The 23115-nt window shown below is 43.7% G+C and overlaps 1 protein-coding gene and 1 long non-coding RNA gene across 2 annotated transcripts in view; both read right to left on the minus strand.

Annotated features, from left to right (window-relative positions):
- Positions 1–11827, minus strand: part of ccdc102a (coiled-coil domain containing 102A) — a 53871-nt gene extending 42044 nt beyond the window's left edge. The window contains exons 1-4 of the mRNA XM_039795656.1: positions 11425–11827; positions 9843–10265; positions 1660–1880; positions 123–231 (exon numbers count right to left, since the gene is read on the minus strand). Coding sequence (XP_039651590.1) covers positions 123–231; positions 1660–1880; positions 9843–10265; positions 11425–11787 — 1116 coding nt within the window. The 5' untranslated portion in view covers positions 11788–11827. The remainder of the gene's footprint in view (positions 1–122; positions 232–1659; positions 1881–9842; positions 10266–11424) is intronic.
- Positions 11828–11831: 4 nt separating this feature from the next.
- The window catches only part of LOC120556213, a 62369-nt gene continuing 51085 nt past the window's right edge, over positions 11832–23115 (minus strand). Inside the window, exon 3 of the long non-coding RNA XR_005638826.1 lies at positions 11832–11900. This is a non-coding gene — a long non-coding RNA (uncharacterized LOC120556213). The remainder of the gene's footprint in view (positions 11901–23115) is intronic.

A 23115-nucleotide genomic window follows, 5' to 3' on the forward strand; every position in this document is an offset into this window, starting at 1 on the left:
GAACAGAAAGCAGAGGATGCTCTTTCATGCTACAGCAGTGACCTGGTGTCCATCTGAGCTCAGTAGAATCCACTCAGACATATTCTTTCTGACTGGCACAGTGGCGGTCATGGATGTCTCACCTGTTTGAGGGCCTCCTGTTTGGTCTTGCTGAGCTCCTCATATTTACATTTCCACTGAGTGAGTTCAGCCTCCAGCCTCTCGATGCTCTTACTCAGTGCAAGCTTGTCTCTGGGGAAGACACAGAGACACAACACACATTAGTGGTTCCCAACACTCAATCATGCCACTCTGGTGCCTATGTGGGTTACTATATGAGTCTGCGAATATCTTCAAAATGGATTTTTTTTTCACTCTTCCACATTAAGAAACCTTGTGAAGGTCACAACAACAAAAAAAACTGTCTATCCCAGAAATCACTAGCACAATGTCAGTCACCATCTACTAGGTAATGGTAATAATATTGGTCCAAATATTAAATGTCCAAATTTTAAATTGCATTTTTTTTAATTTAAACGTTACATTTTCTGTCATGACAGACAATAAAAGTTTTCTGAGTCTCACAATTTCACACAGAAAATATAAAGTGTAGGATGCACGTCCGGGCTTCAGCTGCTGTGCTCTTGACAGGGCTGTCAGCTCTTAGTGATCATAACATTGACTGGGTGTAGAATAAGCAGTGGTGGAGGAACTTTGATTGTCCGCTATGGTTACAGGTTACACTGGCCCTAACAGGTTGGCAGGTGTGTCACAGCACTCTTACCAAGGTAATAAAGTATATAACCATACAGTGTAAGGCACCTCTACAGAGCAACGGAGAGCCGTAAATGTCTAATTTATCAGCATAGGTCGCCAATATATTTTTTTAAACAGTGGTGGAAGAATCATTCAGATCCTAAATACCACAATGTAAAAATTAGTCTTGCATTCTTATTTAAAGGGAGTACTCCTCCAGTTATCATACTTACTTGGAAGAGGACTGATCAAAACAGAAGCAGCAGAGGCTGACATATCCTGATTTTCAGTCCTTGGGTCAACCTACAAAAACACCGGATCCTACAGTTCCCACAATGCAACTAATAGCCTCTTTTTGTGAGTCCCTTCTCTGCTTTGTAAACACCAAAGTTTCCACCATGCATCCAGTATGTAACTCAAACATTGATCCATTCATCTAATATAGATATACCCTGATGACTTTATCACAGTTATTTTGTTAAGTCAAGCAATCCACATAGAATTTTTTTTTTTTTTACGTCCGTCACTAACCCCACTCTCGGGGCATCAATCCACACTGACTGTAATGATTGATCAAGCCCTGCCTCCTACTATAGGCAGGGGAAATAAAATCAAACGAATTTATGAATCAAAATGTTTCCTGCATGATTCTCATGCAGCCTACTTGAAAACTATATGTCCATTAAATGTCTGCTGTCAGCCAGGTGAAGACCGTTTGGCTCCATACGCATATCCCTATTTATTCTGACGACATTTCGGGCCTTCTTGTTGATTTGAACAAGACCTGAGGGCCGAAAAGTCGTCAGAATAAATAGAGATGTGCATATGGTGCCAGAGTGTGTGACACTTTGTTCTCATTTGCAACTGTCGTTATGTCCCGCTCTATATCTTTGCCACAGCCCAGGCAGTTTTGGAGTGTCTTACTCTCGCTCTTTCAGCAGGACTTTCTGGGACTCATCCAGGCGAAGCTGCAGGGCGTTGAGTCTGCTGGAGTCCTCCTCCACCGTGCTAATGTCCTCCCACAGCTGCCTGCTGCGTTCCTGCCGGCTGGGACCCGAGGAGGAGCGCGAGGTGATTGCCCAGGCCTCCTGCGTGTCGCCGTCCGGGGCCCGGGAACGCAGGACCGACTCCAGCACCTCCAGGTCCTGACAGGGCAGGGGACAGACACAGGGAGGCGACAATGAGACCAGGGTAGCAGTCTGTTGCTGTAAGGAGCATATGTACTGTATACTGGTATGCTACTGAAACTCAGATAGCACGGTGACGTCACTACAACAAAATCCAACAGGGCCAGAAACATAAGCAGTCTAGTTATTGGTGAGCACAATGCTATCCGTGAATACATGTATTACAATTTATTCATCTTCTCCTTCTTTGGTGGTCGGCAACAGGAGTTTTACCGGCTGTACATCACTGCCACCTAACCGTGGATTTGTATTTTTTTGCATCAAATGCATAACTGCAATGCACTGTGGGTGATAGCCACCTCTGGAGTGACCATCGTTGTTCACTCGCTCCCGCAGCCCTCAAGAGGGTCGATCTCACCAAGTTCACAGTTTTTCAGACAAACGGAACTTTTGATGGCGCCGGGGATTTCCCCGAGGGCGAGTGCTTTAGGGCGTGTTGAACCACGAAATGGAACGCAGCGTTTGACTCCAACACAGCTAACAGGCTATGATAGCCGACCTCCATCTTGGGCTCTCCGGGTCTCAGTTTCTTCAAAGGTTAGCCCTGTCGAGACATTTTTGCTGGAATAATCCTATGAGAAACATTTACCCCCCCCCCCCCACCCCCTTAACATTCCATAACCCCTTACAGATCAGCAGGGATAAAGGCTTCCTTTCAGTTTCAGTCCCCGCAAAATAAAGTCTCAGTCTTCTTCCAAACTATACCCATATATCTCTTGGACTCATATGGAGCTCCCTGATTTTGAAGGGGTTGTCAGAAATATGGGCCCTTTTTGGCAACAATATTTCTCTCTTTCTGTCCTCAGTTTTCCCCTCCGCCCTCTGTTCCTCGCTACAAAGCTGCAAATCAAGCCGTGTCATCCGGCAGACCGTCTAAGGTTTCTGCCAACGTGCTGTCACCGCAGAGCCCTGAAAACTCTTGGGTGGGTTCTCCTGACCAAACATTTTCACATCTCGTTTTATTTAATGGCCTTAACAGAAATTAAATTGGAAATGTAGAGCTTTCTCCTCCTCCGCCACATAGTAAATCTGTCTGCTTTGGCACTGCGACAGTAAAAAAAAAAATCGTAATGTTTCCCCACCCTATGTCTTTCACGGCATGGGCCAGATGTAAAAATGGGAGGCCTCCGTCTCCCACAGGCTCCATTATGCCGCATGGTTTCTTTAAGATAATATTCATGCGGCCTTTAAGAGTTCCTCATAAACATTTCATTCTGTGACAGAGAGTTGTAAAGATATCTGTGGCTAAAAAAGTAAACCGTGATGGACCCTGTGAGAGAATTATATTTAGTTGCAGTTAGTAGTGATTAGAACGTACCACAAGATCAGGCTGATACGGAGTGTCCTAATAAATGAGGGACATCCGGCGGAACTTCCATGGACAACGGAGCAATCCCCGGAAATGAAACGTCGTGGATATAGACTAGTTCAACCCAGACCAAAACCTGTTTTCTGCAAACAACAAAGCGCAGTCGCTCCGTCTCTGTTCTTTCTTACTTTCTCTGTGAAATGAGGCTGCCTTCAAGTCTAATCGAAAATGTCGAGATCTATCGACGATCTGACAGAAAACGATAACCGTAAAATATAAAGTCTACTTGTGCTACATTGGGGAGTTAAAGAACACAATAGGACGTAGCGTGACCAGACGTCCCGGAAAATTCGGGACAGTCCCGAAATCCAAGCGGTTGTCCCAAATCCCGAATCCTGCCCTAACTGTCCCGAAAATTAGAGCAGACTCTCGAGTAGTTATAGTCCGATAGAACATAAAAAAAAACTGTCCATGGTGATTGAGTCGTCCTGCATCCAGCTGCCGTCGTCACTTGAGTTCATGATTTTAATGATTTTTTTTTTTTTTTTTTTTTTTTTTTTTTAAAAAAAACTTTTTTTTTTAAAAAAAAAAAATTTTTTTTTTTTTTTTTTTTGAATAAAAATAAGAAATCATTTTGGTGCGGAGTTTTTGAAATTCATGTCGTCCCGAATTTGACCCATTCTCATCTGGTCACCCTAACAGGACGTCACATAAATGGGCCGTTTAAGTGACATCGAACTGCTTTTTCTAGTCTAACTGGTCCCTTATACGTTGAGAAGTCTTTTTCCTGACAGAGACAGACTGCAGAAATGTGTCAACATCACACATTTAACCATTAAATACTGTTAAGTATCATTGGAATATTTTCACATTTACTAAGGTTTAAATTATTTTCAAATCTGTGGTTTCTGCACGCTTTGGGATGATGAGGCTACAAAGCCTTACAATGTTTGAAAAGTGCATTGAGGTCAATCTACAAACAAGGCTGTTTCAACCCAATTTCTGAGAAATTGACATACAAGTAACGGATAGCAAGTACAGCATCCTTTTAAAAGAAAAAAACTTGACATCCTTGACCATTTGCAGTTTTGCCAAACGCCAAACGGAGCAGTGATATCGATGCTGTCATTACAGGTAATCCCCAACAGAGGGAGCCGGTGTGTAACAGATATTAGCAGGCCAAACCATCCTGTGCCACATGTGGAAGTACTCAGTGTGTGTGAGAGCCAGAACAATGGACGGAGACAGGAAATGAGGCTCTGCTGTGTGTGGGTACCAGTTAGCCACAGTATCATGGTTTCTGTGCAACACTACAGCCTCAATGTGTATTTCAGTGTTTGTGTGTGTGTGTTTGTGTGTGTGTGTGTGTGTGTGTGTGTGTGTGTGTGTGTGTGTTACCATGGAAACCCCCCCTGAGCCTAGCTGAAGGTCAAGTCTGACAGGCAGTGGCAGTGATCTTTATTCGCTGCTGCTTTAGTCTCGCATTGCCTGACCTATGTCCACAGCGCCGTGTCACCACACATACATTCTCTGGGTTTTTTGCATTTCTTTAAACCAATCACAATCGTCTTGGGTGGCGCCAAGTTCCCGGAAGCAGCGATGGTGGCTCTGCAAAATAGTCTCAGGAAGGAACTTGTTTTGCACCCCGCAAAAGAAAACGCCACATACAATATTAAATGAATTTAACTGTTCGCACAATACAGTAACGTGAGCTATTTAAATTAGCTGGATACGCGGTGAAACCTAATTTGCTTTTACCGGTGTATCGCCGTGTGCACTTTGTTGCAGGCAGCTGCAGCCAGAACCATGGCATTTCCCCGCCATGCCTCTGTATTTAACATTACCAAGGATAGGCCATGCTTTCAAAATTTAACTTTTTTCACAACCCACTAGCACGTCCCAGTTAGAGACTAAATGCTGTAAACATATTCTTTGTAAATCTTAATCATTTCCTGAAAGAACCAAGCAGGCCTGCCTTTTTGCTTTAATGTTCTATTAAAGTTGCCATTTTCAGCATGTAGCTCGCTAGCTCGAAGTTTGTTGTTGTTTCCCGTAGTGAAGGGATTTTGAGAACGGGAACACGCAGAGAGCGGAAGGAAAGGGACAAAGCCTGGCAGCGCCGGATGTCAGGGTGTGTGTGTGTGTGTGTGGTGACATAGTATACAACTGCCAGGAAACAGAGGGGCAGAGTAAAGGGAAAACACAGGAGGTCACAGCAGTCAGATCGGACAACAGAATGCTACTGTAACTGCTGCTACTTCTACTGGGAACACTGAGACTGGGTGAACCCAGCCAGATCGCGAAATTACGAATCCCACTATGGCCACGCCAAGACCTGCCCTACGAAGCAGCTCGATTGGTTGGGGTTAGGCATTTGACCTCGGGTGGTTAAGGTTAGGATAGCTGATTGGTCAGGGGACAGGACCTGAACAAATGGAGTTACGTTACCTTACGTTCTCATGGACGCCTGGCCAATAAATGCTATTGAAGGGCAGGTCTTGGCGTGGCCATAGTGGGATTCGTAATATCGCAGCCCGATCTGCCGGCATTTTGATTTCGCCCTGCAGCTCAGACTGGAAACCTGTACGTCTTTCTACCCTGCTTCTATTACAAATTTGCGGGGACCAATCACAAACTGACTTATCCACCTGGCGCGCTATTGGCGCGTTTAACACGATGACGATAGAGAAGCGACCAAGCAGCTTTTTGTTTACAATTCAACATGATGGCCACTGAAGCGCAGCGACCCTTTGATGCCGCTGTCGCTGCTACGTCACCCGGATCGTTGGTCTGATTGGTTGAAGGACTATCCAATTGCGTCCAGAGTCATTTGAACTATGCCCGTTGATCACGCCTCTTGTGCAGTAGAAAATACAGAGCGGACTCCCCAGACTTAAAAGATTGAGCTTGGTCTGGTGATAGCCAGACTAGGGAACACCACTACTGCTGTGACTATCATTTCTTCTGACAACTACAGAGCTTCCAGTCCTTAAAGAAATGAATTTCCAAATGGCTACTAAAAGCTATCTTACGAATGATAATAGATGTTGAAAATGGGAATAGTGAAGGTATTGCATTACAAGACAGAGGGTCAGACTTACAGAGGGAAAAGGCGCTTTGGCAAATGTGCGCTGTGGTTTTTGTATGACAGTGTGTATTCAGCACCTGGTTTACGAAGACAGACGCTCATTACGCAGTCGGTTCCTGAACTGATGCTGACACTGAACCTCCAGACTTACCTTGCGTTCAGCAGTGCGAGATCTTCTAATTAGCACTGAACACAGTGTACAGCTGAGGCTGATGATTAGTTTGGCAGGTATTTGTTAGAATTGGACAAACTGAAAGCAAATTGGGATTTATTCACAAGGCACCTTGGAAGTCTGTACCTAGTTTCATTCAAATCTGTCAGATTTTTTCTTCTTTCAGAAAGTCAGTTTGTTTTTTATTTTGATGAAATCTTTCTGATTGTTTGCACATCTAGAGGTGAAGTCCAGGGGAGTGGCGCTCCCTCATCTCATGTTAGGTAAGCTCATTTTGTTTGTGATGCAGATTAAAAAAAATCTAAATTGCATACTGAAAGTCATCAGTATTCCTTACGCTGCATTTACATTGCCTGTGTCAGCTGTCAGACGGCGATCAGTGATTTGAGGTGGTGTGAGAGTCCCGTGCAGGAAACGGGAAACAGCACTGCCTCTATTGCTGCCACAAGAAAGTTTTGAAAAACTATGAGGGTAAAAAAAAAACGAAAAACAAACAATGAACTGCCCGGGAGTTTGTGCTACAGCCGACTGTTTCCTCAGTCCCTCCTTCTCTGCTGCTTTCAAGTGCGGTCGGAAACATGGAGATCTCTAAAAGATTCGACGGAAAACAGAAATTGTGAAATATAAAGTCTACTTGTGCTACATTGGTGGGGGTTAAAGAACACAACGGGACGTCACACAGATGGGCCGTTTCAGTGACACTCCCACCACCGCACAACCCTGCGGCGAATCGCCGGATCGCCATTTGGTGATGTGAAAGCAGCATGTGGTGTGATGACAGACCGGTGTACCTGCAGAGTAGGAATTCACTCTCAGCACACGGAGAGAGTGCCAGCTGTTTGACAGGGCTTGCATTATACTATACTATGCACTATAATGGCTTTTTTGTGGCTGGGAGTAGGGGGTCAAACTTTTGTTTCACCCAAAAAATATTCAGTGAAGGGAACAGCAGTTTATTTACTGCTCTGAGCTGTGTCTGCTTGCAGCGAGCACTACCAATCAGATGTTACGGTGGCCCATATTTAGCCGCTGACATGTATTGCTGCGAGTGCACCGAGACTGGAAAAGTGGGTCGCACAAAAGTGTGATTTTGAAAGATAGAAGCGTGGGGGACATCAGGCCCTTGCCGGTGGCAGTGCCGCTTAAAAGCAATTATTAAAAACAAAATGGGATCCCAAATGATTTACACCTGACCAAAAGGGACAGGCCCCTTACCAGCTGTTGAGAGGACATTACAGGACAAACCTAATTTGGGGCAATCCATCAAGCTGCTGATGTTCAACTCAAGATTAGTCTGGATCAACATATCCAGGATAAAGACTTGACATCTGGCGCAAGACGCACCTCACCTCCTGCTCTCCGTGTGTTGCCGTTTTCAAACTCTGCTCGCTACGGGAAACAACAACAACCTTCGAGCTAGGAAGCCAAACGCTAAAAATGGAAAGTTTTGAAGAAGATTTGGATGGTGCAACAAGGCAGACCTGCTTGGTTCTTCCGGGGAATGATTGTAAAGATTTACAAAGAACATGTTTAGGGCATTTCCTCTCTAACTGGGACGTTTTGGGACCGATTGGTCGGATTGCTGTGGACGAAATACACACGGAGATACACTGGTAAGAGCGGGTGAGGTTTAACCATGTATCCAGCTAATTTAAATAGCTCACGTTACTGTATTGTGTCAACAGTTAACTTCATTTAATATTGTGTGTGGCGTTTTCGTTTGCGGGGTGCAGATGTTCCACCGAAAAACAACTTCCTTCCTGAGACTATTTTGCAGAGCCACCGTCGCTGCGTCCGGAAGCTTAGCGCAGCCTAAGACAATTCTGATTAGTTTAAAGAAATGCAAACAACTCAGAGCCTCTCTTTTTCTCCTATCCCAGAATGCATCTGTGGTGTAGCCAGACCTTACTCCACAGCGCTGTGGAGATAGAGCTGGCAATGCAAGACTAACTAATAACAAATATTCCCAGGCTTGTGGGAAATGCTGTGCCTTAAAGACTACTAAAAAAACTAAATATGACATGGGTAATGGTATTAAATTGTTTGTATTTTAAATATGATGTGAGGAAACCACACAACATACTGTTGAGTAAGGTTATCTTGTAGGGCTGGACTTTTCAGTAATTTGAGTTCCAGAACTTCCTGCTTTCACTTTGGCTCTCTGTATCTTCAGAATAAAAAAAAGGCCTCCCCAGAGTGTTTTAAGAGTGGTTGAAGGCTGAAACATGACCCATGATGGTGCTTAATGCTATTATGCTAACATCCCATACCGGTTTTAAAATCCTCTCACGAGTGTCTGATGTGTCAGTATGAAGGAGGCTGAGCGAAGCAGCAGGTCAGCTCTGTGTTTAGACAGCACCAGATAGGCTTTAGGTCCGGGACGGAACATAGTGACAGAGAAGAAGTACTGCAGCATCACTGAGACCTCAGGGAGAAGCATGCATGATATGAGAAAGTGTGTGTGTGCACCTGGGTAGGGTCTCTTAAATAGGACACCTCTACACACACACACACACACACACACACACACACACACACACACACACACACACACACACACACACACACACACACACACACACACACACACACACACACACACACACACACACACACACACACACACACACACTCTCTCTCTGTCTCTCTCTCTCTTTTGGTGAGCGATTTACCAGCAGCCAGTCTGGCCTACATCCACTGATGCTCGGGTCACATTGTCCATACACTGTAGCAGCAGAAGATAGCATGGGCACACTGATAATAGGCAAAAGTCAGCAGCACAGAACACAACCACCATGCTCATTTACATTAGCCTCTTAAACATTAAGACTATATAGGCAACATGAAAAAAACTAAAATCAAATATCATGATATTTTGGACGAAATACATCAATGTCGATATCGCGGCGATATTGTAGGGTTGACTATTGGCGCTTTCACAAAATATTTACACAATGAGAGTTTTGATAAATAATCACCAGTAATGTGGATACAATGACTAAGTGGGTAAGGGCAAATAACACAAGAGTTAGTGAGTCTGGTAAGTTCATAAAATGACATCACTTTACTTTAATGCAGCCTGTAAAAGCCGGGAAAAAACAACACTTGTGTCTTATCACAATATCCAAAATTGAAAAGGATATCTAGCCTCAAATATCGATGTTATCGATGATATCAATATTGATATATTGCCCAGCCCTACATCAAAAATTAAATTAAATTAAAAAAGCCACCTGAAACTGCTAGTCAGAGGATCTAGAACAGCAACATTTTTCATTATTGATTCGTCAATAATTTTTTTTGATTAACCCTTAGTTTCCAAAACGTCAAAAAAAAAAAAAAAAGACTCACCTTTTGTTGAGCCATTTTTTGTCTGTCCAAGTCCACGTCCCTCACCGGCTCTGGCTCTGGAGACCCCGGGGGTCCCTCCCCCACCCGGTCCACCCCGTCCAGCTTCCCGTCGGCGTGGACCTGAGAGGAGGAGGCGGAGGAGGCGGGGGAGGAGGGAGGTATGGATGGAGAGGAGGAGGAGGAAGCACCACCGCGAGGGTGTGCCGGGGAGGAGGAGGAGGACGGAGAAGTGGCCGACGGAGGGGGAGCGTCGACGGCGGCATGGCCGCCGTGGAGACGCAGCGTCTCCAGCCGCAGCGTCTCGTTCTCGGAGGCCAGTTCCTGCCGCTCGCGCCGAACGCTGGTCAGCTCCTTGGTGAGGGTGTCCAGCCGCTGCCTCAGCTGGCGCACCTCGTCGCGCGCGCGGTTACGCTCGGCGCGGACCTGCCAACAACACGGACAATACAAGGTAAACGAGTCAGCCCCGAGCCTTTTGGTTTCTCTCGTAATTAAACAATTAATTTCATTTAAAAAAAAATTAATTTTTGTTTTAATCTAATATTTGAGTTTCTTTGTTAAATGAGTACATTTGCTTATAATTAATATTAGGCACTTTATTTTTTGCATATTACAGTTAAGTTAGTCTCGCTTGGCCAGACCTTAGTGCAACCTTATGTCAGACTTTGCTGACTGATAATCTAGAGCAGTAGGTTTACAACTGTGGGTTATTACAGCTGAAGTCAAATTCTTTCTGTCAATTTTAACTTAAAATAAAACACACAAACACACATCAATGCAATGAAGTTAAAAAAAAGTGAGTGAAAACACTGAAAAACCTTCTTAAAAATAATGCACATGACTTAAAAGATGCAGTAGGTAAGCCTTATAAAACCAACTTTCTTTTGTCTAACTGCGTGTCAATCACTGCTCATGCACACGCATTGATTCTCCCTTGTGGGGGGAGGGGCTTAGGAGATTGTTGTCGATGTTCACATTTTTTGGCTAAGTCCTGGATCTTCGCAATCCTACCTACGGCACCTTTAAATAAATCTGGCACAATTTTGTTGATTGGGAATGATGAAAGTCTGTGCATGAACAGACGACGATGATCAGATCTTAAGCCATTGCTATATACAGAGTTTCTGCAGGTTTCACCAAGCCAAACTTAAGACTTTTTAAGACCTTTTTAAGATCGTTATGAATGACAATTAAGACCTTGATCACAACATCAACTAAGCCCTAACTTCCAAGTATCACTAAATGTGCACTTCCCCATAGCTGAAAAATAAAATCCGTCTGTGGTACAATCTGAAATTGACTCGCACCAATAACACGAAAGCTGATTGGCTGCAATATCATTTGCATGTAGTTCTCATTTGTAGTCCTAATACAGCAAAATAAAATGAGCATTAGAGGCATGGAAGTAGGAAAATGAAGACCTGTTTAAAATTATTTAAGACCTAGAACAAAATACTTCAGTGAATTTTAGACTTTTTAAGGCCTAACATTTGGATTTAGAAATTTTTGACTTCGTATATAGTAATTCACAGCTTTTCACAATCTGTTTTCTCGGCTGGCTAAAGTATCCACTAGACTCCCCCACCTTGCTCCACTTCTCTCTCCAGTTGGCGGTGCAGTCCGACCACCACCTCATGGTCTTCTCCATCTGGGCGGCTCTGGCCCGAGCCTCCTCCAGCTCCCGGAGCCTCAGCTCCTCCCTGCTCTCCCAGTCGGCCCCGGCTCCCTCGCCCATGGCCCCCAGGGACCCCAGGCCAAAGCCTCCCAGCCCCGGGGACAGAAGCAGCGGGGGGCTGGAGCTGGGCGTTTCTCCGGTGGGGCTGGGGGTGTGGGTGAGGCTGTCCGGGGAGCGGATCCCCCTGTCGGACCCCAGGCCCAGGCTGCACAGCAGGCCGCCTCCGGCCGACTTACCGCCGTCCGACAGGTGGGGGCTGGGGGTGTGGTTCATGATGGAGGCAGTGGTTTGGTGGATGAAGGGGGGGGTGTGGGGTGGGGGGATGGGGGGTGTTGTGAGCGGGTGGGATTCAGGGGAGCATCCTCATCTTCTAGTCAGTGATCAGCCTGGAGACAGGAACACAGCAACAGAAAGGCATGGAACTCCGTTATTATCGGAAGAAAATCAATGATAACACATATACATATACACAGACACATACATACATACATACATACATATATATATATATATATATATATATATATATATATATGGACATCTGTTACCCTCATGTGCCCTGATAATGTGCGGGATTTAAGTGTAAAATAATACAATACATTAGGGGTGGGAATCACCAAAGGCGATTTTAAACATATTACAGTATTCTGTGATATATTGCAATTCATCACCTTTTTTCCAGCTTCAAATTTTTCCCAATTTCAAATGATGTCCCCAAAAGGAAAGTTTGTCAACATCTGTTTTATCTAAAAAGATAAATTTCTTGTTCATCTCACATGACAATTAATCACCTCAATGATACATGAATTCATTTGAAAGAATTAATAAACCCCTGGACTGTCATATTTCAGATGTGAGCAAGATTTCGGCTCATGTTCAAAACTCTGTGCACATTCAAAATATAACTCATCCCATCTGTGTTCTCTGAGATTTGGGAGGAGTCGTGATAGTTTGAGAAAAATACAGTTATAATAGGCTATCACAAGAATAAAGTCACTATATTTCAGAAACTAATCTATACCTGCACCATAGTCTGCTGCTGTGCATTACGCGATTGCTCTGCTGATACGGTAGATCTCAGACCTTCTGACAGACGCAGAGCCCCGTTTGGGTCTCTGGTCTCTGAATGAGCGAAAGTTCAGGGGAAGTGGCTGCACACTGTTCTACTTTTTTTTTTTATACTTTATTTACCCAGGTAAGTCGATTTAGAACAACTTCTCATTTGCAACGACAACCTGTCACATTCACACAGTTCCACATCCATACCTGGAAGCTGCCCAGTACAACCCCAGTCTGATCTGCTGGCCACTGAGCAGCTCCACTGGAGCAGTTGGAGGTTTGCCTTGCTCAAGGGCACCTCAGTGGTGGTAATGAGGGAGGGACAAAGCGCTGTTCTTTTCACTTTCCCCACCCAGATTTGTATCCTGTCGGTCTGGGGATTGAACCGACGACCTACCGGTCACAAGCTCGCTTCTCTAACCTTTAGGCCACCACTGCCCACATCGGAGGTGGAAAACCGAAACTACGGCAGAAATACACGGAGCTCAAACGCGACGCGTCTGCCGCAGAGTCTCCACAGTGGAGCGCGTCCATTACAAACCTGAAGCTGCACAGACTACGCAAGGCGCGCTGCTCATCTACGTTTTGACAGCGACGGTGGACCCTAAGCGACGCACAGGTCTGGTCACGGGAACTTCAAACTAAATCATTAGTATTGTTCTCCTAAACTTTGCGTTGATGGCATCAACGTATTAAAAAAGGAAATAAAATTGCACACAGTGTATGAGTTTCTACTTTCATATTATTGAAATATTATATATATTATGCTCCACCAATATGTAGATTTATAATCATTGGCAAGATATTATAGTTTCTGTTTGTGGGCTATTTTCCTTTGGTGTATCATATTAAAGCCCGGTTGCATTGTGAAACGACTAAATCTCTCCTCGGGGATGTGTGGGCGAGCCTTGATCTTATCTCCACTGTCAGTGCCAGGTTTGGGTTAAGAAAAATACCATCTCTGGCTGTGGTGAAGTTGGCCTCAAACTCTCTGGGCCAAGAAAAGCTCTGCTCCTTCCTGTCCCTCCCCCTCAGAGGAAGTTCCCGGAGGAGATGTGGAACTGTGGGAAGAACTCGCAGGGAACCAGAAGAAAAGGAGAGGAAATGAAGCCGGTTGAGCAGCATCAGCAGCTTTTGCCATGTTGCCTCCTCTCTAAGGCTGCACAATTAATCGCAATTTTTATCTAAATCGCAATATTAATAATTGTTAAAAGGCAAAATATGTTTCTGCAGAGACATCCCGGACTACAAATCCTATCCTACAGGCGAAAGAAAACATGTTTGTTTGGTACAGATCCTCGCACAAATCGCACTATATTCATTTTAATTTGAACATTTTTCAATGAAAATGACAATACTGATACAAAAATTATCATTCCCTCCAATATCGTGAATCATATCGCAATCGCAATGTCAGTCTAAATAATCACAATTAGATATTTTTCTCATATTGTGCAGCCCTACTCCTCTCTGTTAGCCAATTCGACCTCCACACGCACTAACAACATAGTGGACCTTTACAGGTATATATGTTCAAGAGCATACACTGGGTCTGTCCCAGTGCACGTTTAGGCACCACTAGGAAGCAGCGTCTGAAAAATGTCACCAACCGTAACCCTCGCTTGATGCATACTTTTGCTTCCTCCAGGCCTAGGTGTATCCCACAATTCACTACAGTCCAGTGTAGCACATCAGTCCAGATGTTGACGGTGAAGGGACAGCCTTTATGCTGGTTTTAGTATAGGCCGTATCAGCAGCTATGAAGAAGTTGATGTCCCACTGTGTTCAGGGAATACCCTGTTATTATTCATAGGCAAGCCACTTAAAGCGCTCATATTCTGCTCATTTTCAGGTTCATAATTGTATTTAGAGGTTGTACCAGAATAGGTTTATGTAGTTTAATTTTCAAAACTACTGCACATTGCTGCAGCTCCTCTTTGCACCCTGTGTGTCGAGCTCTCCGTTTTAGCTACAGAGTGAGGCATCGCACTTCTGTTCCATCTTTGTTGGGAGTCGCACATGCGCAGTAGCTACGTAAGGACTACTAGCCAGTCAGAAGCAGAGTATGAGGGCGTACCACGCTAGCAGCTAGGTGAGCATTATAACGTGTGTTACAAAGTGATGCACGTTTGTCTCTGAAGTAAAGGCTGAACTACAATAGAGCTGTTTGGAGCAGTTTGTGAACAGTGTTTTCTGTTGGAGATGGTAAGGCCCTTTGGGGGGGACTTTTGGGCTTTTTCACTTTGTAAACCTATAACGTGCACAAAAAAAAGCCAAAAAGCATAATATGAGCACTTTAATATCGGCAGTCATTTCTGAGTTACTTATATTATTCTTAAAGATAGATAATAGCGCAAATCTGACATTGTCAACATAAATTTACATTTTATTTTATCAATCATTTTGAGAAATATATTCCTTTGCAAAAATAACTTTAGAGAGAAACCATTCAAAATAATACGTCTCTGCCTCTGTCTCACGTTCCTCTGGATTAGAGTTGCAAAGATGAATTGATTAATCGTCAACATGTTGAATTAATCGGCAACTAAATACGATAATCGATAAATCTGTTTGAGTCATTTTTTAAGAACGTCCAAATTCTCCGATTCCAGCTTCCTAAATGTGAATATTTTCTAGTTTATTCTCTCTGAATCTAACAAGACATTTGAGAACGTCCTCTTGGGCTTTTGGGAAACACTGATCCACATTTTTCACCATTTTCTGACATTCTAGAGACCAAACAACTAATCCATTCATGGAGAAAATCAACAGATTTAATCAAGGATGAAAATAATCGTTAGCTACAGCCCTAGCTCTGGATAAATCAATTTAATTGCTTTATTAATGACAGTGTATTATTATTCCTCTCAGGTCCTGAATCAGTCAATCCAGAAAAACACGATTATGCGATCGCATAATTCAATGCATAATAAGCCAAAGTCCGCATATTTATGCGGCGGCCGCATTTTTTCAAAAACCCCGCACTTTCGCAGCATAAATTGCCGATTTTCGCGCAAAATATGCTGGCCTTGCATGATTTCATAATCCCCGCATTTACGTTGCAAAAAAGTCACATATATCTTAGCAGAAAGTTGAAAAATGTTGCGTTTACTTCACACAAGAGCAGCCATTTTCCCGCAGTTTTTGCAAGTTCCCGCAATTTTTGCAATTTCATCGCATAAATATCCCGCATATTCCATCGCATTTTTTAAGAAAAGGTGCCGCGTAATCAAGGATTTTTTCCCGCAACAATCACAAAAAAACTCGCAAACACACGCATTTTTCTGCTGAATGCGGTGTGTTTGCCTTCAGTGCCATCTGCTTGGAAGTGCAATACTGTATGAGTGATCCTAAATAAATGGAAAATGAATAGAACCGACAAAGATGTGAGCTTCATTGAGTCATGTATTCGTACGAGTCTCAGGACGGCCTCATTAACCAAGTGTGTCCTCGGCGATTAACCGCAAAATATTTGACCCACTGATTCCAAGGCAACATTATACTTCCTGTTTACACCACCCACAGCCCAACTGTAGTGCCAAGCTGTGGAAACAAAACAAACACAATATTGTTGGATAGAGATTTAAACAAAAAAGGAGATCAACAGTCAGAGCCACAGAACACTGGCAACAGCTAAATCAAATATTTCTTCCTGAGCAGCGAGGTAAACAAAGAGCCGCGAGGGAGAGAAGCTACCCTGGGTTTGACGTCATCTCTATCCCCAATAAGCTGCTCTTTAAAATCCCACTGTGACTAATCCAGCTTCTCCAGTTCCAAAATCTTATCCTCTAATCCAGCCTTTCTCAAACTTTTTTTTTTTTGTTGCCAAAACCCACTAACGTTTGGCCCCATATGCTCTGGGGCCCGCTTACGCAATTAATTTTTCGGTAAAAGAAAGACGTGCTTCTGTTGCCTCTAACGTCTGTCTCGGAGCATGAGAGAGCAGGGAATGCATTTAAGTAGGGATGCACCGAATCCAGATTTTTGGGGTTTCGGCCGAATACCGAATCCACTGGTTAAGATTCTGCCAAATCCGAAACCGAATCCCGAATCCCAGGGTTTCCCGCAGCACTTTGCAGCTTAGGCGGCCGCCTGAGCAAGACGGGCATGCCACCTTAACTAGGTCGTTAAAAAAATAAATTCAAAAAATGTATATGAACGATATCCGCCTTGTTACTCTGTCCTGTTTCCTCCCTTTCATTCCAAACCGTGACCAACGCCAGTATCCCTTCTCTGCAGAACGCATTCAAAATAAAATATAACGTCGGCACTACAGAGGACGGATTCACTTTAAATCAAACCGTGCCAAATTTATGCCCGAACGCGCATAAGCGCGACTATATCGGACGTCTCTGCATCTTGACAGAGGGCGCTCCGACTGACGACTCACACACGCAGAGCTGTGGTGCCGACGGAGCGAAACAACGTTGACTTGTTGTTGTTAAAGTCACAGTGAGCCACGGCAATGCCGGTAAAGCGGTTTCAAGTGTGTATGGGCTTAGACTTCCTCTGCACAGGCAGGCACCACTGTGTTCACTATGCCCTATTGCCTGAATGACAGGCTGAGGTTGTTAGTCAGTCCCCCCCCCCGCCCCCGGTCTGACGGCAATCCCCACCCTACCACCTTAACTAACAAATTGTCTGCGGGGAACCCTGGAATCCTACTTCCAGCCTCAGTCCATTAACACAGTAAGCACATAAACGAAGTAAACAACGTTGCACAACTCGTATTCTTTTGGATGTTCCATACCAAATGTTTTAACAGCGGCGATGTTGTGTATTGTTTAGGGTCCTCGCCACCACGAGACAAATCGGCATTGCAAATTGAACATGTAGCTCCACTTGAATCGCCTTGTTTTGACTGAAAGTACTGCCAAACAACAACTTTTTCTGCTCATGAGTTCCATTCTCACTTTCTCACAGCCTACTGCATTGAACGCTCCACCTACGTAAACACCTTCCCGTAATCAACGGCGGCGTCATTACATCGACCAGCGTGGTGCACGTACTGCAAGCGTAGTGTTTGGTTCGAACCCTAAACAAACGCCGTCAAAAAGCCCAATATTCAGCCGAATCCGAAGCCGAATCCTGGATTCGGTGCATCCCTGCATTTAAGTGGCAACGAAATGAGGCACCGAAATCCGCGTTGCTATTCGGTCTAATAGATTCCTGTCGTTTAGGCACCAGTGCCATATTAGCACCAGGCTTCGCTACTCAACCCTGTTGAATATACAAATATCTTGTTAATATGGGGGGGGGAGGGGGGGTCGCCGCCGCCCAGCAGGCATTCCTCCGTGGCCCGCCCCATAGTTTGAGAAAGACTGCCCCAGTTGATCGCCCAGTCAAACATCAGGACAATAGCTAGCTAGTCTCACACTGCCAGACCTTCGTCCACAGCGCTGCGGAGGAAGGTCTGGCTAGTCCACACAGCAGAAAAACGTGCTCTAGTTTATTGGCATTTCTTTAAACCAATCACAATCGTCTTGATGGGTGCTAAGCACCGGACGGAGCCCCGGTGCTTCTGCAAAATAGCCTCGGGAAGGAACTTGTTTTGGTGGAACATGACATTCGTACGTTCTAAGAAAACTCAGATTGGACAGATAGTCTAGCTAGCTGTCTGGATTTACCCTGCAGAGATCTGAGGAGCAGTTAACCATAGTCCTCATAAATCCACCGGAGTTTAGACCGCCAACACAAAGAAAGAGTAAGGTGGGGGACATCGGCCGAATTCCCAGCGGCACCGGAGCAATCGCAGAAATAAACGCAGTAGCTAGCTGGAAGCCATATACACGCTCACACAAAACCAAACCCCACAGCAGCCTATTCAAGAAAACCCCTAAACCTGGGTCAAAGTATGGGAAAGAAATAAAGTGAGCGGAGGATGGGGGGGGGCATGAGGAGGGACTGACAGAGTTCACCACAGCAATAACAAGAGAGAGAAAAATGAAAAACGGATGTATTTGCCTTTGAGTGCAATCAAGTCCAAGGCAGCGGTCACAGACGGTCAACCAGAAATCCAACACTTGTAGAAATATAAATAAAAAGCACTCTTGATGAAAACCTCCTGTCAGACCAGCTCTAGGAACGCACACACACACACACACACACACACACACACACACACACACACACACACACACACACACACACACACACACACACACAACACAATGTCGATACATTGCTTTGAATCAAATTATCTTTTATTTTGAGAAATTTGAGATTCGCAGTTAATGAGGAGCAGGTTTTATTTACAAAGCCTTAAAACCCAGATTATTCTTTTTTTGTCTATTTCGGTCTTTTAAATTTTAGCATGAAAATTGCTTAACAACACGTTGAAACATGCGTTCTGAAGCAAACAATTGTCATTTTAAAACATTTCAACTTGTTTACAGTGCTGCTCATGAGTATAGGACTAATTCTCTCCTTTCCTGAGTCTGAAAGTCAAGCAGCAGCACGTATCTCGGCCTGTCTGACTGACATCTCTTCTTGGATGTCCACACGCCATCTGAAACTCAACCTCGACAAGACTGAGCTGCTTTTCCTTCCAGGCAAGGGCTCTCCTACCCAGGACCTGACTATAACAATTGACAACTCTGTGGCAGTGCCCACCCAGATTGCTAGAAACCTGGGTGTGATACGACCAACTCTCCTTCACTGCCAACATTACCACAACTACCTGATCTAGTAGATACATGCTGCATAACATCAGAAGGATACGTCCCCTTCTAACGCAGAAGGCGGCTCAGGTTCTGGTTCAGGCTCTAGTCATCTCACGTCTAGACTACTGCAACTCCCTCCTGATTGGCCTGCCTGCATGTGCCATCCGACCCCTGCAGCTCATTCAGAACACAGCAGCTCGGCTTGTCTTCGACCTCCCCAAGTTCTCTCACACTACACGGCTCCTCCGCTCTCTTCACTGGTTACCAATTGCTGCCCGCATCCGCTTCAAGACACTAGTACTTGCATACAGGGCCACGAATGGATCAGCCCCAGCTTACATCCAGGACATGGTTAAACCATATACCCCAACGCGCCCACTTCGCTCTGCATCAGCCAAACTGCTTGCTGCCCCCTCACAGCGAGGGACAACTAATCACTCAATGAAATCCCGACTTTTCACTGTCCTGGCTCCCAAATGGTGGAACGAGCTCCCCATCGACATCAGGATGGCCGAAAGCCTACACGTCTTCCACCGAAGGCTAAAAACACATCTCTTCAGACTACACCTCGGATAAAAAAAAATTAAATAATTCTTGAACCTGCACTTTCATATGTCTCTTTGTACCTTTGCTTATTTAAAGCTAATGTACTTGCACTTACTACTTGTTGTCTGGAGTTTGAACCTTCACAGTTGAAAGCACTTAATTGTAAGTCGCTTTGGATAAAAGCGTCAGCTAAATGACATGTAATGTAATGTAATGTAATAGGAACCCCTGCTAAAGTTGACTAAAAAGAAGAATAAAAAAAATCATTTTATGGAAATTAATGCCTTAAAAGGTCCCATGGCATGAAAATTTAACTTTTTCAATTTCACTTCAGGTTTTTAACATTAATATGAGTTCCCCCAGCCTGCCTATGGTCCCCAATTGGCTTGAAATGGCGATAGGTGTAAACCGAGCCCTGGGTATCCTGCTCTGCCTTTGAGAAAATGAAAGCTCAGATGAGCTGTTCTGGAATCTTGCTTGTTATGAGGTCATAACAAGCGAGGTTACCTCCCCTTTCTCTCCTTTGCCCGCCCAGAGAATTTGGCCCACCCATGAGAGAGAGACATCATGGCTTTCAAACGAGAGAAGTGGCAGTTGGTCAAGGCCACACCCCACCCTCCACCCCCCCCTCTCCTCTCTCCTCCTCAATAGCTACAGACACAGAAATGGCACATCCTAAGGAAAGCTCATTGTGGGACTGGCTCTAGTGGCTGTAATTCTGCACCAAGGCTGAATTTCGGGAAAGAGACTTCAGATACAGTATTAGGGGAACACTAAGGTCTATATAAAAGCATCCAAAGAGCTCCATGTCATCGGACCTTTAATTTGAAAAGATTAGGAAAAATCCAACCTTTGAGAACACCAATTTTCTTTGTGAATGAATAATGTATCGTAAATAATTAAATGTTCCTTAAAATACAGAGGGCATAAGTATAGACACCCCTATGTTAAATTCCCATAGAGGCAGGCAGATTTTTATTTTTAAAGGCCAGTTATTTCATGGATCCAGGATACTATGCATCCTGATAAAGTTCCCTTGGTCTTTGGAATTAAAATAGCCCCACATCATCACATACCCTTCATCTTACCTAGAGATTGGCATGGGGTAGATTCCATAAAATCATTTCTCAATGCAAATCAAACTAGCTATTAGGCTAACTGAAATAAAACCATGCCAATCTCTAGGTATGGTGAAGGGTATGTGATGACGTGGGGCTATTTTAATTCCAAAGGCCAAGGGAACTTTATCAGGATGCATAGTACAAAACAAAATCTACTACCTCTATGGATACTCATGTACATTGTTTACAGTGTTTAAAAATTATTAATGGTGGGAATCGATTGGCACCTCACGATTCGATTCCGATTCAGAGGCCAACGATTCGATTCTAAACCGATTATCGATGCATCTTGGCGCAACAATTTATGTACATTTCCATGCGTGATTTTTAAAAATATACATATAAATCTGAGTTTGCTACTCAGAGTTTGCTAATCACTTCCTAGACAAAGCAGCTAGACAAAGCTTAGATTTTGACATATATTTGTCACACACAAGTTTTAATGAAATGTTTTGTCTACTGAGGTTTTTATTTTGTAGTCCTTGCATGCTTATGCCTTAAACATGCTTGTGAAAGTCACCTTCTCTCCCAGTGATCTTCCATGCCAGAGGCTCAGTCATGTTTAAAGGTGGATAATTGGCTTCTTAGAACATGTGATAATGTGATGAAGTAGATGAAAAGCCTATATGTGTTTTGCCTAATTATTTTATGTATGTCTTATTAGATCATGTGTATAATTACAAAATTAAATTTTTGGCCATTTTTGTGTGGATTTTTTCTGCACTCTTGCCTAAACTCTAAGTTGTTGTCCATTATCCCATCCTCTTTCAGTCACTCTGGTTTCTGATTTGTACTTGTCTGGAGACAGTAACTTTTAAATAAAAATCAACACATTCAAAAAAAAATTTATTAACTTATCAGAATCCAGCATCGTATCGTTCTAGAGAGAATCCCGACGCATCTAAGAATCGATTATTTTTTCCCACCTCTAAAAATGATTAACTTGTTTAGTTATAATTGTTAAACTTATGTTGAAACTATTTCTCTAAGTTTCCTCCAAACCAACGTATACTTAAAGCACACATCAGTTGGTCAACTCATAGAGCATTGAATTCAAAAAGAGCACATGTTGAGGATTTAATTAAATGCTATTACAATGTTTGAAACAAATCCCCCCACAAGAAGAGGCATTGATATTACAGATGCCTAATGTAATATATTTTTGTTGGGAAAAGAAAATTGGTAATATACTGTGTGTTCATAGTTAGGCTAACTAGATGCAGGTTTTGGGGTCATTTTTGGGCTTTGAATATATATTGAATTTGCTTTGGATGACGGCCTAAACAGCTGTTCCATGCTCTTATTATTTTTCATAGCTTCATTGAGGACACATGTCCGATTTCCTCATGTTATTGCAGCGTTTGAAAATCATTTCCAGCACGTCTTTGAATATTTGTTCATTTTTGGCATCTGTGTTGATTCAACTCTCTAACAAATAACAGTTACAACTGAACTGATACATTGTAAAATAATTACAACATGAAAAGGCATTGCTAACACATTAAAAAGGAAAGATCTAGAAGCATGGAGATTCCTAAAATCCTTAGCACGTACACTGTGTATTGCACTACGTAGTCGAGCCACGAAGGCGGAACAACTGCAAAGCCTGTGGTGTGGCATTTTCAAAAAGTCAGATTTTTTGATGTGCAAAATGAAGCTGCAGTCTGAGGCTAAATTCCAAGCTTCAGTGAAACCGGTATGAGAGCAGGAGTCAGGGGGAGCCAACTGCTGTGAAAATGTAAAATGAAGACAAAACCCTTACCCTAGTCTGGATCAACTGAAGTACATTTACTCTTTTAGCAGCTGGCTTGTTAGCTAGCGGTTAAAAATGGCGGTTACCGGTGCTGCATTGGCTCATGTGATCAATCAATCATTGACATACACTTATCTGGACCAACGACTGTACAAAGTTCTCTAGCGTATCAAAACTATCTCTCCACAGAGTTACATATTCCATATGTACGGGGGACTGACACACTGGGGCAGTTGATGTGGATTCTATGTTAAGACACACCACTACGTCATACCTGCCAATACCTGGTTTTCAAAATCCTTGTGTGTCTCTTGTGCGCGATGGTGCCGCTGTGTTATAATGTGCTGGGTAATGTCATTTTTCCCACCGTGCGCTACATTAAAATCAATGGGACACACCTTACAAAAAGCGTGGAGATTGTCCATATGACTAGGTAAGAAGCATGTAAATTGTTGGGCCC

Source organism: Perca fluviatilis, chromosome 3 (genome assembly GCF_010015445.1).
Source record: "Perca fluviatilis chromosome 3, GENO_Pfluv_1.0, whole genome shotgun sequence".
In the NCBI taxonomy this organism is placed as follows: Eukaryota; Metazoa; Chordata; class Actinopteri; order Perciformes; family Percidae; genus Perca; species Perca fluviatilis.